General features: G+C 46.1%; 1 protein-coding gene across 1 annotated transcript in view; it reads right to left on the bottom strand.

Annotated features, from left to right (window-relative positions):
- Positions 1–19877, bottom strand: part of NUAK1 (NUAK family kinase 1) — a 73929-nt gene that overhangs the window by 34141 nt on the left and 19911 nt on the right. Inside the window, exon 2 of the mRNA XM_019728450.3 lies at positions 6406–6526. Coding sequence (XP_019584009.3) covers positions 6406–6526 — 121 coding nt within the window. The remainder of the gene's footprint in view (positions 1–6405; positions 6527–19877) is intronic.

Below are 19877 nucleotides of genomic sequence, written 5' to 3'. Positions count from 1 at the left end.
TTTAAGTTGGAGAAACTCTTCCTAAGGCAAGAGATCACAGCTGACAAATGCCAACTAGGCTTCCTACTTTGTCCCAGATAGGAGCCATGCTGAAAGGGGTGGCCAGTTCTAGCATATCACAATGCAAAGGGCCAATAAAGAGATGTAATCTTGCAGGGCCAGGAAGAGAGATATCCAGGAACAAAAACCAAGGGCATAAAAGTGAAGGCACAGGCCCAATCTCCCCCACTCCCCCGCCTTTTCGCTTTTACCTGCAGGACGGTTACCAGATGGGGTGCTAAGGTTCCCTAAAGTGTGGCAAGATGTTCATTCTCATGATTGTGCAGATTGGGTCTCCTAGGCTTTCAAAGGGGAAATGGGGGTGAGACAACATGCCTTTGATGTTTGAACTCCGATCCTGAAATCAGAACCTTAGGCAAAAACTGTTTTTATCTCTTCCATCCTCGGCAACCACGTTGAAAGCTCTGGCGGGCACCACTTCCTTTTCAGCTGCTCTTTCTATATTGTCAATTACCTCCCCGCTGAGCGAATGGAATTCCTTTGACTGAAAACAGGGGTCCAGCTCTGAGATGGTGCCAGAGATTTCTTCCTTTTTCTCTCAATTAGGTTACCCAGTATCACAACTGGAAGGGGTATTTCCATCCTCTTTTATTTGACTTAGCATTACAAGCCAGTTCTGGTTTGTGTTGACACAGAGTTAACAGATTTGAGGGTTAATCACCATCCCCCCTCGGTCAACAGGAGAGTAACCCCAGGGTCCGGTTCAAGAAACATTTGAAAGGAATTCTTTTTGAGACTTGGTGAACAGCAGCGTTGAATCAGTGAGGTCCCAGATTTTATGGGCCTGCAGGTATTATGAATAATATATAATAACTTACACTTCCATGGACTTTCATGTAGAAAACACTTGCCCGAGGAGTGTACTGGATTCGGACCCCAAACTTCTTCCTGAGATGTATGCAGAAATATTTTCTAAAATACCCACAGAGTTGGGGTTTAATGCTCCTACATATTTAAGACAGCAACCTCTGTGACAGGCAGAAATTCTCTGCATCACGAGGTCTAGGACAATGCCCCCAATTAGGGGTCACCACAGACCACCAGATGGCTTGGTCAGTTTTAGGAGCACCAGCTTCGGAGTGTCCCTGATTGGCTTTGACTCTCAGTCCCACCACCTATTAGCTGACGTAACCTTGGGAAAAACTAAATTTTCCTTACCATAAAACAGGGATGTTAATAGTGTGTATATCATGGATGTAAGGATTAAATGAGATCACACATATGCTCTTTCTAGCACAGGGTAAACACTCAACAACTCCTCGCTATTATTATTTGAGAGTGTAAATTTTAAAAGGCTCTCTCATCAAAACCAATGGCTTGCCCTCATTCTTGGTGTACAATCCACACTCCCTCCTTTAGCCATTGTAATCAAGATCTGAGTCTCCCCTGACACCATCCTACTCACTCATCCCCTCAGCCTTGCAAGCCCTCTGTCACGTCTCCAACACAACCTCCTTCCCTCTTCTGAGCATTTGTACATACTGTTCCCTTTGCCTGGAATGCCAGGTCTTTGAAGGACTCAATCCCTGCTCCATTCAGGTCTCAGCTCAAAAATCCCTTATCTGTCCACTTGTCTACTCACTGAATGGCAGCTCCATGGGGCCAGAGTTTGTCTTGTTCAGCCCTGGATTCCTAGAGCCTAGAACAGGACCTGGTACATACGAGTATTAAGCACTTACTTAGTATTTTTTTTTTTTTTTAATGAATGAATAACTTTCTCTGAAACTAGTAACTCAATATCACCAGATAATACAGACCAAGATGGTGCCTTCCTGTCATGGAAGCCTGAAGTTCCTAAACATACAGGGTAGGTGCATCACTGCTTTGTCATGTTGCTGTTCTTATTGTTGCTGCTGGTGTGTGTGTGTGTGTGTGTATGTGTGTTTTAAATCATAAAGGTCATTGTTGAAAAAGAAATTATAAATTTCTTTAATAGCTTCTATTCACTTGGCTAACAGCCAAACACCCACTTAGATGTCTTGGCATTGATTTTTCATTAAGCAAATTAATGTATTTCCGCACTCAGCTAAGGCTCTTGATTGGCCTGTCAAACAACCAATCAGCTTCCAGAGAGAAGGTTCCCTTTCACTCTGTGAGGGGCAGAGAGACCAGCCCCTATCACAAACTCAGATCCCACCACCACTGCTGCCACCTCAGGGTCCCGGGGTTGAAAAGGACAGAGAAGGCCAGTCTGAGGGGAATGCCTGGGGCAGAGAGGTGGGCTGCAGAGCCAGCTAAACAAGACCCAAGGTCAGAAATAAAGGGCTGAGGCCTGCCAGAGGTAAAAAACAAATGGGGTCAGGGGACCTGTGGCCCAAGACCACCACTAGCTGTGACACCCAAGTGTCATGAGCTGAATTGGATTCCCCCAAAATTCATATGCTAAAGTGCTGACTCCTAATACCTCAGAACGTGACCCTATATGGATAAAGGGCCTTTGAAAAAATAATTAAGGTTAAATGAGGTCATTAGAGTGGGCCCTAATCCAGTACGACTGGTGTCCTTATCAAAAGGGGAAATTTCTACGCAGACCTGTACAGAGGGAAGATGATGTGAAGACACAGGGAGAAGATGGCCATCTACAAGCCAAGAGGTCTTAGCAGAAAGCAATCCTGCTGACACCTTGATCTTGGACTTTTAGCCTCCAGAACTGTGAGACAATACATTTCTATTGTTTAAGCCACCCAATCTGTGGCACTTGGTTGTGGCCGCCCTAGCAAACTAATACACCCAGCAAACCATTAACCTTCTAGAGCCTGTTTCCACAACTGCAAAATGGGAGCACCTGGGCTGCCCACCACACAGATTTGCTGTGGGGATCAAATGAGACTAGATGTGGGAGAGCTTTGTCAACTACGCAGAATTCTACTGATGACATCAGGATAGCTAACTTCAATTTCAGAGTGGGGTCTTGGGGTCCTAGGCACCAAAGCAGGTAAAGTCTGGGGCTTGTGGGGTCACAGGTGGAGGTGTTGGAGCTGGAACAGCGCATGGCGATCTCCTGCTCCTAACCCTGGGAGGGGGAGGGGAGCTGCCCTCCCGCACAGTAATTTAGTGGATGTGGGAGAAACGGAACTTGCGTGGGAGAAGGGAACGAGAACAAAACAGAAGCTATACATCCCTAAGAAATTAAAAAGAAAAAGGGGCCACATTTAGGTCCCTGGGGGTTTTCTGGGTGAAAACAATACCTTTTATTTGTATGGTACTCCTGATGGCAGTGGGGATTTTTTTTTAACCTAAGAGTCTGATGAAAGCTATGCACTCTCTCCCCAGAAAAAGAAATAACCCACACACTTACCACATACAACATTAGATACCAGCACGGTCCTATCCTGCAATGATGGAAAGGTTCTATATCTACAATGTCCAATATGGCAGCCACTAGACACGGTGGCTGATGCGCACTTGAAATGTGGCTAATGCGACTGAGGAACTGAATTTTTAACTTTTTCATTTCAATTAATTTGAAATACCCATCTGTGGCTAGCGGCTTCTGTATTCTACAATGTAGGGATATACGATTTCAGAGGATTAACAGACCCCCTGCAGCTCAGTCATGAAACACCCTTGCCAGTGAACCCCAGGTTAAGAACCACTTATGATGATTACAGTGTTTTCAAACTAATTCTCTTTTTTGAGCTTACTAGCCCATGTATCATCTCATTTAACCCTACAGACAACCCTGAGAGAGGTAGGACGGTTATCCCAATTTTACTGGTGCAGTTACTGAGGCACTGGGAGGCCCGCCATCTTTCCCAAAGTCTTGTGTCTAGGCCACAGTGGAGGATTTGGGACTGACACCCAAGACTGCCTGACGTGAGAACTCGAACTCCTTTCCTGACTCCCTAAAACCAATTCCTAGGGTTTTATGAACTGAGACGAATGGAGGCCCAAGCTCCCACCTGAGGCCTTGATGGAAATTATTTCCAGTCTCCCAAAGAACTTTAATTCACGCTGGTACCCATCTTTAAAGTTCTAAGCAAGGGTTTCTCTTCATCTTGAAGCCTCCAGCAGGGGCTGGACTGAGGCCAGTTGTCTGACCTTGGTAATACAATGTTCTTCCTTCAAGGTTCATCGCTGGCCTTCGCTTGGAAGGGAGACAAATTCCTGTTCCCCATTCAGTGAGTAGGATTCCCAAGGCCAAAGAGGGCACAAGGCTAGTGAAGTCAGGCTTCTCTATGGCAGCCTTCAGCTACCACAGACGCCTCCCAAAGGAAGAACCTGGGACTTTGCTGTGAGAACAGCCTCTCTGCCTTCCTGATAAAGAAGGCTCCTGCTCTAGGCCAAGAAATCCCAAACACAGAAGTGCTCCCAGAGCACGAGGACCACCCCAGTCTACGCCATACACGTCTCATCCATCACTACTGCCTTCCGGTTTCCATAATAAACGGGCCACATGCAGCAAGAACACTCAGAATTTAATAAAACTGACTCTCCTCCGGCGTTTTGTATCGCTACTCACTTCTAACTTCTAATTTCCCTCATTCGCCAGGCAGATTCAGATTTGTTTTGTCAGCCCGAAATTCTCCTTTTGCCAATTTTTCTTCACAAAAACTCTTCCAAGGCCCAGCCCGGATGCCACACAGCACAGCTCCAATGAAAACTTCCAACCCCCAGGCCTCCATGGTCCCAGAACATGTTGTGTATACATCCCCGTAATACGTTTTCTATCACACCTGGCATCACTTCTTGATCATGAAATCCACAGCGTGTTCCTCTTTAAATGTCTAACCGTGTTTCTCGCAGTGCATAACAAGAAGTAGGCACTCAGTCGATCCGTGGTGCCCAAGCTGTTAAAACACAGAAGGCTGGGTCCCACCCCCAGAGATGCTGACTGAGCAGGTCCTGGGGAAGGCCCGGAAATCTGCATTTCTAACAATCCCAATGTATGCTGGGGCTGCCCGTCCAGAGACAGGCACTTTGAGAATCACTGCAAGAGATGTTTGTGGAATGAAGAGATGACTGAATGAATGAAACTTTCCCTTAAAAATCCTATCCCCAAGAACTCCAAAAATGAGCTTTAGAAGAATCAAGACAAACGGTATTACCAACATTCACTTCTGGGTGAGGAGCGAAAATCAGCAGGGAACCAGAAGAAGGAGAATTTTAAATATCAGAAAGACTCGAGAGTTACCATCTGGTTTTCTCTTAGCCCTGACTGTGTAACTTCTTATAATCAGGCCAGAAATTAAAACTAGGTTCCTTTTTCTGACTCAATCATACATTAAAAACTATTCTGGACAAACACTCTGACCAGGGAAGTCCAAGACTTAGTATTTTTCATAAGAAAATAATCAGAAATGAATGTAAAAATGATGTCCAAGGAGGGTCACTAAAGCACTATTTATAATAACCAGAAATTTGAAACAACTTAAATGTTTGACAAAAGGAATTAGAGTCCATACGTTATGGTATTTCCATAAATGGAATACTATAAAGCCTTTTAAAATGTCCTTATAAGGGAATATTTACTGATATAGGAAGAGATGCATAGTATAAAAAAATGGAAAAAGAAATCAAGCTGAAAAAACAGTATAAACAGTATGAGCTAACTTTGAATAAAGACTGCATACAGATGTAGAGCAGTAGATAAAAATATAAATATGCATAGAAAGCTATTTATCAAAGTAGGAGCTAGAATAGAAATTATATTTTAATTTTTACATTTGTATTTTAATCATTTCTGCAGTAAATATATTGTTTGTATAATTGTTTTCCAGGACATTTCAAAAAAATGATATGCTGTGGGAAGTTAATACTCTCCATTTCTTCCCAGGAGAAACCAAAGAGTTAAAGCATGGGCATTTTTACAAGCTTCCCCCCACTCCACCCTTCCACAAACACCAACTACAAGGGACTCCATTGGTAAAGCAAGCATCTGTTGCATCAACAGATCCTTCTTCTTTCTCGAAGTTTCCTGGACCTGCTCAAAGGTAATTCCTCACTCTACGAGCCTAACTTTGAGTCACTTGTGACACCACCCAACCCCTAGCATCAGCTTTGGAGCATGACATTTACAATGTATCCTCCGTCACTTGGTCACCCAACAAACTGCCATTTTTCAGAAATCACACTATCTCATACTGGCTTTCCATAGGCAGGTTGCTTAGCAACCGCCAAGGAACTGGGAAGATGGAAGATATTTTATGACCAAATTGAGCCGTGATACGTGTGTCTGGTTGCATTCAAGGTAACCAAATAAAAGATAACACTCATCTATTTTTGCATCATGAGGAAAAATATACTTGGCTCCTGCCCAGAAGGGCAATTACCTAAAAATCTTGGCACGCCCCATGGTATGAGAAATGGTAACCGATACGGGGGTGAAAAAAAAAAATCACTGACCTTCATAAATACTGATGATATGAGGATGGTTGAGGGATGACATGATCTCAATCTCTCGTCTGATGTGAACCATGTCTTGTTCATCCTTAATTTTGTCCTTACGAATGGATTTTATAGCAACCTATAAAGTCAGGAAATGAAATGTTACTCGGCGAACTAAACAGACGCAAATCAGCTATTGGGGGAGTTTGGAAAATAAATACAGATGTTACTTGTTGGCAGAGCCGACAATAACCAAAACAAAGCTTCGAAATACCCCCTGTCATGTCTTTCATTTATAGCAGAAACACCCTTCTCCCGACAACAGAAAACATCAGGTTTTAACAGCCTGGGGTTTGGGATGGTGGATTTTTTTTTTTTTTTTTTTTTTTTTTTTTTTTCATATAGCGGAGGCTGCTTCACGTGACCAGATTCATTTACTCTAGGAAGCCTGATCCTTTGAAAAAAGAAAAAAAAGAGCACTCAGTTTACAGGGTATCAATGATTAAGCATGAATAGGTGAAATTAGTATCACTCAGCTCCACCGTGCAGCTGGCGGTGATGGCTACAAAAAGCCTAGTTGCCTGCCCTATCTAGAGGCCAGTTCTGCTCAAACCTTGGGTTTTAAGCTCCAGGTTATACTGTGTTTACGCAATTGCTCAGAAGCCAAATCCTTCCTCTTGCTCAAGGCACTGTCAATAGCACATGATGTGACCAAAAGGCTCTGCCAGAGAAAAATCAGGGTAAAACCGAGGGAATGACAGCTCGACTCCCTGCCCTGCCCCAGTTGATTCCAAAAGCTCCATACCAATGTCTCCTGCAAATACAAACCATTGAGAATTGCCAGGGCCAACACACAGAGCAATTACTCAAAAGAAATCCATAAATAAAAAGGCACTAAATGACAATGGGAATCCAATAAGGAAAAATATACTGAGGGTGCCAAAAAAAATGTATACACATGACTTGTATTCATCTTTTGTTATCAGTCTATATTGAGTATTATAATTTTAATAGTTTTTTCCTTTCTTAAAATATGTATATATATATTTTTGGCACCCTCTGTATTTGCCAATGGATTCATCTTTGCTCATGAACAAGTTGGTTGGCAATTTAATTCTCCTTGGTTCTAGGGGGACAAAAACTACTTTGGTGGGAAAGGTATCCATGGGTAACAAGGAAGCCCGCCAACCAATTTGCTGGCAGCTCCAAAAACCTGCTTCGTCCCCTTCAGACTGGTGCTTCTGCGGCCTCCACTCACCGAGACCACCCTTTCACAGATAAAAGGCGGTTAAACCATCCTCTGGATTACAAAGGCATTAAGTGCTCTGGAGAAAAATAAAAAGTCCTTATTATCAGCAGCGCAGTACCACACCTTACTATCGCAGGGTGAACGAACCCTAGTCAGCTCCAGCAGGATGATACGCACTCCTGTGAACAATCGCAGCTTCCGGCTTGTGCCAGGTCCCGACCAAACGCTATACATGGAAACATTTCTAAAATACAGTGAGGCCACCTATGACTCAACAAGAATGGGGAAACTATTTTTATTATTGTTTTTGCTATTTACTGACCTCCCCAAAACAGATTAGGTCAGCTAGCAGCTTCTTGTATTTCTCCTTTGCAGAAACTTCCCGAAGGGAAATCGACTCAGTATTTGTGCCGTTCCTTGACTCTACACTAGTGGGAATCTTAGTCACTGCTTTATCTCCAGTGCTTTACATTGCGCTTGGCACGTGGCAGACCTGAGAAAACACTTAGTGTGGGCAGGCAGGCAGGGAGACAGACAGAAAGGGAAGGAGAGGCGAGAAGGAAGGGAGGAGGGAGGGGTTGACGTTCTTCGGTGATGAGAGCCCAGACCAGAGACGAGATAGTGGAACTGGAGCAAAAAAGGAAGGCCCACTCCTGCCAAACACAGCCAAGACAGGCACGATTGTAAGATGACTCAGGATTTCTTTGACATCCTACCTACATGGGTAATCGAGGACTGGAGAAAGCAGAGAGAAAACACAGGACGTCCTGCTGGATAAAAGGAGGTTGCACAAAGATGAATGAGCTTCCAGCTACAAGGCCCCTTTTCACCACAGTGCCAGGCTCAGAACTACCCCAGACCTTCAAGACAGCCCCATTCAGTTTGTAGCAAGAAAAGCTTCCGTATGCTGACGTCAAATGTAAAGATATGCTTGGAAGGCTTTATTTTATCTGAGCAGGGCCTGCGATCCTGAAAGCTGGTTCTTGGAGGAAGCAGACAGTGAACACACACAGACAGGAGGATGTGGGTAGTAGCTACTGGACCAACTCCTACATTCCTCCCTGAACTAAAGACGGCCTAGGGGAGAAACCACCCGTTTGATTATGCAGCAGGCTGAACTTGGCCTCCAGGAAGCCCTATTGTCAAATGACAATAAGAATACATTCTTTTACCATCCAGGGTCAGGGGAGGGTGACGACATTCCGACATTCCGGGGATAAGAAAATAAGCCCACTTGTCAATTCCCCCCAACAGTGGAGCCAGAGGCCGAGGGTCCCACGGTGCATTTGCCAGGGGGATGCTTCCAGCCCAGTGTGAAAAGGGGAATGCCCACATTCTAATAAAACCCCACTCAGCACTGAGGAAACTAAATGAGCTCCATAAATGTTAATAAGCATGGTGGTTGTCCTCCCACAAAAGCTTCCCTCTTCTGACAATGAATCTTCTATTGAAAATGTAAGAGGGCTCATTCTGCGCCCGATTTCAAAGGGATGGCGGGAAGTCAGGAGGAGACAAATGCTAGAAATCACTTAGAACTGTGTAACTGCCAAGATCATGAGGAAGGCTTTCAGTTCAACTCCCAAGAGCAGTGAAATGACTCACCCAAGGTCGTAGAGCCAGTTAATAGCAAACCACAAAAACAATAACGATAGGAATAATAGCAGGCACTCATGGAGCACCTAATATGTGGTATGGACACCGTGCTGAGTGCTTTGCACACCCCAGAGCTTTATACCCTTCTCATCATTCAAGGTTCAGCTTCACGCCACCCCTTGGAGAAGGCCGTCTCTGACACCTCTAGCTGATAAGCGCCCCTCTCCCCCCCCCCCCCCCCCGGCCACTTCCTTCTCTCTACACTTTTCCTCATTTTATTTTTATCTTCTTTGGGCCATTTTCCACCATCTGAAATTATCTTGCGTCTTTGTTTGCCTATGGGCCAAATCCAGCTCCAGTCCTGTTTCTGTAGGACCCAGAGAGCCAAGAGTGGTGGTCACACTTTTAGAGTTGTTTAAAAAGGAGGAGGAGATCAACAAATGTAGCTCCTGCAACGTAATATAGCACCTGCTTCATGAAGTTGAAGGATAAACTGAGCCAGGGCACAGTGAAGCAGTATTACATAATGGTTAGGGATATGGCTTTGAACTCTGGCTGAAATCCCTCACGAGCTGTGTGACTTTGGACAGGTTACATAACCTCTCTGTTTTCCAGTTTCCTGCTCTTTCAAGTAGGGGAATAACTACCTACCGCATGGGTCCCTCCCTATGAGGATTACATGTTAGGTGCTTAGCATGTGCCTGGCCCAGGGTAAGTGCCCAATAAATCTCAGCCATGTTTAACCCAGAGAATGTCTCATACTTATGGCCTTCCTTCCTTCCTTTTATCCTCAGAACAAACTTGACTTCCTGCGGGTTCCTCATGGGACAGCAAGCGAAGGCCTTGGAAATGGAGACCGGGTTTCCTCCCAAAGTACATAAAGGGCAGGAGAGTATCCCTGCTGGGTCTTTAAATTGGACCCTCATCTGAAATGTCAGGAAGCTCAGAGCCACTGAGGCCCACCATAATCATCACGGCATCTAAGTGTGAGACCAGACAGAAGGGTGGACAACTTGAATCCTGGACCACCTTTCCCCATCTCCTTCTCATGGTTGCCCATCAAGGGAACAGGGGATAAGACCTTCCTCCTCCTTAGCATCAAAAGTCTGACTCAGGATATCTGCTTCAGCCTTTCTGGGTCTTGATTGTTCATTCCCTTACTCCTTAGAGCACCTACCAGGTACCAAGCATAGTGCTGAGACAACACAAAAGGCAGCCAACAATATTCTGTCCCAGCCCTCAAGACGGGAGGCGGTGGGGAGAAGGACAAGAAGCACAAGTGACACAAAGAACTACATAAGTTCCCTCATGGCCAAGGACTGCCAAAGACACGCACAGAGATGCTAGCATGATGGAGAAAAGCTCCTCTCCAGTTTTCTTCCATCCTCACTCACATCTACAGAGACAGGCGGAGGTAAGGAAAGGCCCAGCAGGAAGAGATTACCAAATGTCTGAAATCATACACCCTCAAAAAAAAAAGAAAAAGAATCCAATTTGTTGTTGCATGAGTCACACAGATTTCACTCCACCTTCAAAATGACTGGAGCCGGGAACTCAGGTGTTTGAGCCCGACACACAGCACAGTCACTTTCATAAATGTCCCACGTCTAGACGGCACCGTGTGCCTTATAAAACGGTCTGCTTTTAAATAAGGCCACCCTACAGTTTAATGTTTAAACCGTATGCAGCAAGCAGCAGGTCTTGCCGTGGATCTGCGAACTCTACCCTGTAGTGCCTGCCTGTTTAAGAGGCAAACAGCCCAACCAATTCCCACCCCTTGTTAAATGTAACAGGCCCAGGTTCCTCTTCCACAGAAGCAGTTTTTCCTTTTTTTGAATAATCACCAACACCACCTACTCTGCAACCGGCCACAGAGGCCGCTATGAATATTAAGAGCTCAGTGATCTAGGCAGGGTTAATGGGGAAGCAGAGCAGCATGGTGAAAGCTCAGGTTTTTACTGGCTGGGTGAGCTTAAGCGAGCCTGAACCTCACAGGTCTCAGTTTCCTCACCTGTAAAATGGGGTTAGCAAGTGCTACCTCCTGGGGCTGTTGTAAGGAGTGAAAATGATGTAATTAAACTTCTTGGCACACAGTAGGTGTTCAATGAACGGTGGTGACTATAAATGAGTCCTATCAGACACAGGGTCCTAGACCATATTTTAGGAATGATGAACCCACAGCAAATCATCTCTCCCCTCCCTGTTTCCCCCACACATCTTCCCCCTCCCCGCATTTGTACTGAGGCAACGGCAGGTTAAAATTAAAATTCATATTCAGCCTGCATACTCACATACAGCAGGGCAGACAGCTGTCTTCCTGGCCTGCTTTGGGGAGAGAGGAAAATTCTAGGCAGGTTGTATTTCAGGCTCTCACCAGGAGAATCACAGCCCTCTTCCCTCTACAGTCATGTCCCACAGATGCTCATTCACTGCCATATGTCGGCGGCCTTCAGGGAGTGTTCTGGAACAGTGCCGCTCAAAGAGGGGTCATGGGCATCTTGCTAATATGCAGATTCGGAATCCAAAGGTCAAAGGTGGGGCCTGGGATTCTGCATTTCTAGCAAGATCCCAGGGGATGCCAATGAGGCAGGTCCAGGGACCACCCTTTGCGGAGCAAGACCTTAGTGCTCTGCTCTTGGCCTTGACATATCCATATTTTTAAATCAGTGGCAATAGCTTAACAGCAGTGACTAACGATTCATTAAGTGTTAACCATGTGCCAGTGGGCCTTACCTTATTTACTCCTAACGACAGCCCCATTTTACAGGGGTGGAAACTGAGGCACGGAGAAGATAAATATTGCCCAAATTAGCTCCATGTAAAAGATGGAGCTAAGACTTGAACCCAGGCAAGCTGAGCCTAAAGGCTGCTGATTCTTGAGACTGTGCATAAAGTTGGAATGGACAGCACATATGGCAGGTGACAGACTCTCTCAAAGGACCCCAGTCTCCCAAGTCCAGTGTAATGGGTCCCCTCCAAGCAGATGAAGTTTTACAGGGTCATATGTGAGGTCCCAGGAGGTGGCACTGGGGGAGTAAGCAGCAGGGAAGACGCACGGCCATAAACACGGCATTAGCATCACTTCGTGAGAACAAGTTTGCATTATCTGGCCACAGGAGCTGGCAGCTTCCCTGCCATTCACAAGATGTGATCTCACACCCAGCCACATTCTACGGGAGCTGCAGGGCACTGAGTCAGAGGCAGAACAGGGACCTTTCTAACCAAAAGGCCAACGGCCACTTGCAGTGGAAACAGGCAGCCAAGTTGGAGGCCAGCGTACGGGCTCCTGCTCTTGTCCGGTTGATGGTCAGAGTTTGGACAAGGCACAGCTCCATTGGGGCCACACAGGTCCAAATCTCCCCAGGATCACCAAATGGCTTTCACTCAGAAAGGCTGTGCCGGGCCAGCACCCTGGTGATGCCACCCAGGAGGCCGTTTTGCAGCCAAAGATCCTAATTCCATGACCCCCCAGCTCTCTGAGAGCAGCCTGGCCAACTCAGGACAACATACTAACAAGTTGCCATGATGCAACTGGCCCCACAGGGACCCGAGCCAGCAACGCCGCGGGGCCCACGGGCTTCTTCCTCTCCGGACTGTTGATTCATGTTGTTACATGGATGTTTTTTCAGACAGAAGCAGGTTGGAAGCCAAGAGTTGTATCATCAGGCTCTGAGAAGAGCCACCCCGATGCCAAGGAGCACAGCCTGTGTAAGAAAGAGCTTTTTCTTCACAGAATGGCCTCACACCACTCACCACCACCCGTCCTTCAATCTTGTAAGAAGTTCTGAACTACAGAATCCTCTAGAACTCAGTTCTCAATCCTCTCCATCCCAAAACTCCCCATCAGAGATGATGTTTCCTCAGGTGATACTGATTATTCTCCTGCCATGAAAAAAAAAAAATGTGTTCTATTTCCAGAATTTAAGCAGCAAATCAGATTTTGATTTGGCGGTGCCAGGGCCTGCTTAGGACGACCGCAGAGAGGCCTGGGACGTTTTTATTTACACATATACTCCGTCCTTGCTCTCCGTCCCCTCCCCCTTCAAGGACTGAGCTAAGACTGTCATTACTGCATGTGGGGATGCCTCCTGGGAAGTGGAATTAATGACGAAGACGCCATGTGCAGATGTGCACTCCCTGTAGGGTGGGCGTTGGGGTTTGTAAACACAAGATAGTGGCCATGGCTGAACGAGCAGCGAAAAGAAGGCCGATGGGAAATTAATACCAGTAGCAATGCCAAAAGCAAGCAACAAAGCAGCTCGGAGCACACAATTAGATTCTTTGAGAGAGCAATCTTCCAAAAGGTGGTGAGCGCACCGCTTGCATTAGATCCCCTGGTTGGGGAAAAAGGGGAAACTGATTGTCAAAATGCAGATTTCAGGGCCCAGCCCCCAAATCTACTGAATTGGAGCGTGTGGGGCAAACTGGTATCAGCATTTCTTACAAGCTTCCCAGGTGACGCTGCTGCACTCTGAAGTTTGAGAAATGCCATCTTAAACCACAGTCCATGAAGCCATGATGGCCCTTATTATTCTGTGACTTAAATATGACACCGTCATATCAAACATTAGGTGATGAGTGAAAATTAATGAGCTGCCCCTCTATATAGAGGGGAATTATAAACACGCTGCTTCCTGAAGGGGACTCCATGAACCAAATTAATTTACCCCTTGGCAAATGAAAGGCTTGTTCCCAGCAGTCGTTCCTCTCATCCGAGCCCGAGGCGGGCCTATGGATGCTGGAAGGGCATGGAAGCTGGCTGCCGATGGATCACTCCATGCTCGGCACACAACCTGGGGCTCCCACGCCTGGTAAAAGTGAATGTGTGCAAAGGAGGCGAGGGGAAGTGAGCTCCCGAGCCTCACGTCCTGCTCTGCTTTGTGAGAGAGGGTCTGGCTGCAGCTGCGAGGAGCCTTCTTACCAGGATCCTCTGAAGTCTCTCCAGGCTCTGCTCCAATAAACACCCCTAAGGCTCCCTGCATGAAAAGGCGTCTAGTAGCACCGGAGACGCTACACTGGCAACCAGAGTCACAGAAAGACGAAAAATGCAAAGCTGTGGGCAAGCAGCTATTTATTTTTCGACTTTCACGTTTCCAAAAGCCAAATGCAACACCACCTCCGAATTCTCAACTGCCACGGCTCTTCTTCTAGGTAACAAGTACCCTGGAGACGGAGGGGAAGGGATGGACCGGAGGGCTGAGGTTACTTAGAAGCTGGACAACCTCAGCTGGTAGCAGCCCGTGGCTCTGATGCTGTTTATAACACGGATTGGATAAGCTTAGGGTTGTGCAACCTTTATTTATCAGCCTCCAAGCCCAGCAGAGTCCCAGCCAGAACTGCTAACAAACCCAGCACCACTTAGGCCCTGTTCACAGCATCGGTCACAGCAATTTGGCCCAGGCACCCCCTCAGAGAGGTCCTCAGGCAACCATGTCACAGCCTCAGTCTCCTCATCTGCAAATGAGGGTGACCAAAGCATCAACCCCACAAGGCTGCCGTGGGGCTCGCAGCAGATGGTATATACAATGGAGGGCAGAGAAGACCAACGGTCACTGGCATAGGATAAGTGAGTACCATTACCATCAGCAGATGTTAGAGCTGCAAGGACCTCAGAATGTCCTATTGCCACCTCCATTCACCCATTTTCCAGATGAATAAACTGAGTCCAGAGGAGATTAAAGCACAGTCCAGGTTCATGCAGTTAACAGTAGTACTGCAATTACACCAAGAGTCCTGAGTCTCACTTACTCCAGCCTGGGATTAATACTCTGGGTAAGGAGTCCTAACCAAATTCCACAGCCTAAGCCAGCAGCAGGACAGAAACTGCCAGAGAAAGGTTCCACATTTACATACGAGGCGGGCTCCAGGGCAGCAAAATCCCAAAACTGATACATTATTAATGCACCGAGATGGGCAGTGACAGGTACTCCTAAATGTGCTGGCAAATTATGACCGCAGCGTGGGGTGTTATTTCAGCTTCATCTAATGCTAGGGGCCTGTCCTCACACAAACATGCTGGGGACACTGTTTTCAGTCCATTTCAGTCCAAACCTTGTTCCAATTTCTGAAGCCTGATTTGATATCATACGTGAATAGGCACACGAAGTTTTCACCCCATTATTTCTTAATTCACTGAAAACATCGCTTTTAAATATTAACTTCAGGTTGCTACTGAATCACTGACCTTGGGAACAATGAACAAGGGACACAAAAAGCCTAAGGAACGAAATGAGTTTTCCAAAGAGAAAGGAAATCAGTCAATTGAATTTAGCTGATCCAGGTGAGAACAAAAGGAAAAAAAAGTTTTTAACTTCTTAAGATGGTAAAATACATGTAACATGCAAAAAAAAAGGTGGGGGGCATGACTTTAAATTTTAATTCATATTTTAACCATGGGGGACTTTATAGCTAAGGGAAAGAGATGATTCTTTAGAAGTTATTTTTATCCTGACAGATTCACTCTTACTCAGAAAACTGATTTATGGCAATGAGAGCATGCAAAGACCTATCAGCTAGGGAAGGAACAATAACCCAGGCTGCAATTTGTCCCCCTGGAGGCCTCATTCATCATCTCCTCACAAGCAGAAGCTTCTTTTCCTTCCAAGGGAAGCTCTCATTGTCCATTACCGAGAGAGTTAACAGACTGGTTCCTGCTCCACAGCCCAATTGCAACATCCATCTGGATGCTTATCAGCCCTCTAATTCCCACCCCACAAACCTGCCTGGGAGGCCTGTCACAGCAGCACCTCCGGCTACAAACGTCCAGCCCCCCCAAGGAGCGTGCTCCGTCCGGGCACTTTCTGCCACCCATCAGGCAGATTGCCTCCGTGAGCTTTATCCAACACCCGTCACTCAGTTCCTACGCTGGGAGAGACTGGGGCAGGGGTCTGCGGTCAGTACAGGGACCCCAGGAGCAGCCTGGCAGAGGAGTGTGTTCATATCCCCGATACCTTTGTCCTTCTGTCTGCCAGCATCCCTCCACACCCTATCGTCTGCAACTAACTCCTTCAGCTGACCGGCTCCCGCACGTCCACCCCCACCGTGCACATACAGGACCCCTTTCATAACCTCACTCATGGCTCTTGTAGGGCTTCATTCGCACCGGGACCTCTTCTGTCTCCTTCACTACATCCCGTCTAGTGCCTAGCAGGCGCCTGGTATATAGTAAATGCTAAAAAGCTATTGCTGAAACGGACCCCAAGTATTTAAAAGGACCCTTCACATAAATGCTAAATGAAGTAATTCAGACAAAGAAAGACAAGTGCTGTATGATCACACCTGTGAATCTAGAAAAGCCAAATTCATAGAAACAGAGAGTAGATTGGTGTTTGCCAGGAGCATGGGGGTGGGGGTGCGGGTGGGGAAAATGGGGAGATGTTGGTCAAAGGGTAAAAACTTCCAGCGATACGATGAACAAGTTCTGGGGATCTAATGCACAGCACGGTGAGTACAGTTAACAATATTGTGTTATACACTTGGAAGTTTTAAGAGAGTAGATCTTAAATACTATCACCACACACACACAAAATGATAGTTTTCGTGTAAGGGGATGAAAGGGGTGGAGGTATTAACCAACCTTATCGTGATAATTATTTCTCAATATATATGTGTATCAAACCATTACTCTATACACCTTAAACTTACGTATGTCTTATATCAAAAGTCAGTCATAGCTCAATAAAGCTGGGTGGGAAAGGACTCTTAAAAAAAAAAAAAGCCATAGCAGGACATTTCATCATCCCACAGCCACCTGCCATCAAGTCTTCTTTTACTTGCTAATCTCTCAAGCGTTGAATCCTTATGTGTCCCGAAATCACTGAGCCTGAACTTGCTGGTCTTTAAAATGAGATAATAAGAGCGCCCACTCCAGAAGGGCTGGGAGAGAATTCACGACAGCTAAAAGTAATCGTAACAATCACCAGTTATCAAGCGCTTAGTATACGCCAGGCACTGTGCACCGTTGCGTTAAACATCTCAACCTCTCATTAAATTCTTGCAAAAACATGATTGTTTCTGCTTTCTCAATGAATATAAACTGACTCTGAGGAAGATTAAATAACTCGCCCTGGGGCACACAACTAATGAATTGGAGAGCTGGATCTCACTAAACCCAAAGACCATACTTTTAACCTCTGTACCACTCCGACGAAGCAAGCCGTACGTTGCCTGACACGTGGTCGGTGTCTGATGGATATGAGCTCAGTCGGAGTCTCTGGAGATGAAGGCCCACCAAAGCCACACAGACCTGCCCCCACCCTAAGTCTTTTTTTAAGCTAAAATCTGAATCACTTCCATCTTCACTGGTGTTCCTTGCTGCTCTCTGTGAGGCCAGCCCATGCAGCTGAGCAGAAGGCAGCACTGGACAGGAGGGTCTGGGAGGCATGTCCCTAAAATGATGCAATAATGAGTCAATTCTCCAGTCAGCAATTCTGGGAAATCTACTCCGAAAAAAGCATTGATACAGGTGCAGTAAAACATGACCCAGACCTACCTAACCTTCAAGTTGCTTACAATCCAACTGGAAAGGGCAGCGGACATGGAGGCTCCTCTCTGACCTGCATGCATCCAACTTTCTACGAGTAGGAACATCCTGACTTTGCGCTGGGGAGTAGCCCTACCCCATTGGATGCAGTGTTAAAGAGACTGTCAGTCAGGATAATTAATTCACTCTTCCCACGCCAATGGGTGGACCTTTGATCCTAGAGTTTGCCTAAGGAGATACTCTTTCACCAGAATTGAATTTTGAGTGGTCTGAAAATGGCAGAGGCATTCATTCCAACAACAATCTCTGAAAAGACAATTTATTATTACTTCGTCCTACCTAGATCCTCGGGGCTTCCTTGGGTCTTGTCTTTTGCCAAGCCTGGCCCTATGGGATACACCACACCACATAAATTCATTTTCTCCTTAAATGAGTCAAAGAGTCCATTTCCATCACTTGCCACCAAGACCCTTCTACTGGGAGACGTCAATGAGTCGATGTGGGAAGAGAAAACAAAGTTACTAAGCAGGTTACTAAGAACAAGGTTGCCTGCTATGCTGTGGGCTACAGAAGCCAAAGAGGGCTCCAGGGAGCAGGTGGGACCTGAGATGGAACCAGAAGATACACAGGCTTTGGCACAAAGAGACTATCAGTTAAGGTACTTCACCCTCCTTGTGCCAATGGGGAGACACGTGACCCTAGAGTTTGGCCAAGGAGAAGCTCCTTGTAGGATTCTAAGACACTTCCCAGCCAAGTGTGCTTTTGTGAGATCACAGGTAAACTGGTGTACCTGTGCAGAGGTGGGGCCTCCCGAGAAGTCCTTCTGTGAACGGCTCCCATGTCCACCTGTGTTTCACTCACTCCTAAGTAAGACCAGACTGAGGTCTCACTTTGCTCAGTTATTCACTTTTCCATCCCCAAAAAGAGCCAGGAAAGTATCTCCACTGTCCCTTTTGCTCACTATTTCACTCGAGGTACTAGTCGAAATGCCATCGCCAGGTCCCATCCAGATACAGTGTTTACAATAATTTCCTTTCACACCACAATAAAGCTATATTAAACCGTTGTGGTGTTTTGTCTTTTTTTCTTTCTTAATCTGGCTCACCGGGGGTTCAGTAAGGATCATTTTGACCGATCTTACAGAAAGGTGCAGGAAGTCTAGCCATATTCTCTGCCAATAATGTTCACACCTCTAAAAGAGTTACCAGTTGTTATGGACTGAATTGTGTCCACCCCTCCCCAAATTACTATGTTGAAGCCCTAACCCCAGGCGTGACTGTTTTTGGAGATGGGCCCTTTAAAGAGTTAATTAAGGTTAAATGAGGTCATAAGGGTGGGGCCCTGATCCAACAGGGTTCAATGTCCTTATAAGAAGAGGAAGAGACACCCAAAGCATGTGCACACCAAGGAAAGGCCATGTGGGGACACAGCAAGCAGGCAGCCATCTGCAAACCAGGAAAAGAGCTCCCACCAGAAACCAACCCTGCTGGCACCTTCATCTTGGACTTACAGCCTCCAGAATTATAGGAAAGTAAACTTCTGTTGTTTACGCCACTCAGTCTGTGGTTGGTCTCTCTGTTATGGCAGGCTGAGCAGACTGACACACCAATCATTCATTGTCTACGCCCCCTAAATCGTAGTCAACATATAACCTAACAAAAGGGAGGGTAATTCAGGGTCCATACCAGGCAGAGTGAGAAGAGAATGCAGGACAGGAACCCTAATTGCTTTGTTCCCCCCATGTCCCTAATATCTAGGAGAGATTGGCACCCCAGCAGACATTCAATAAATACATGTTGAGTTAAACTGAATCCAATACGATGAATATCCTAAGTCTTAATTTTCACAAGAATGATTCCTTTCTCACCCATCAACCCACCACCACCAACCTGGCCCAGTATATACAAGTTGCTGAATTCAGTCAACCTGCACAGATGATATCCCGGATTCCACTCTGGTCCATATTGCTTTTGAACTTGTGGATAAGACCACAAACCCATAGATGCGATACCACGGAGTGAATGACCACCTCCTATGTATACAATGCCACCCCACTGTATTTTACTCTCCTCACCATCCCTCAGTCAGACAGAAGAGGGGAACTGAAACTGGGAAAAAGAACTAACTCTCCAAATCCCCCACAGGTCCTAAAGTCAACACCCAAGT

The sequence above is a fragment of the Rhinolophus sinicus genome, chromosome 1 (genome assembly GCF_057876585.1).
Source record: "Rhinolophus sinicus isolate RSI-liver-muscle chromosome 1, RSI-T2T, whole genome shotgun sequence".
In the NCBI taxonomy this organism is placed as follows: domain Eukaryota; kingdom Metazoa; phylum Chordata; class Mammalia; order Chiroptera; family Rhinolophidae; genus Rhinolophus; species Rhinolophus sinicus.
Note: the sequence above shows the minus strand (reverse complement) of the source record. Positions and strands in the feature narration are given on the sequence as shown.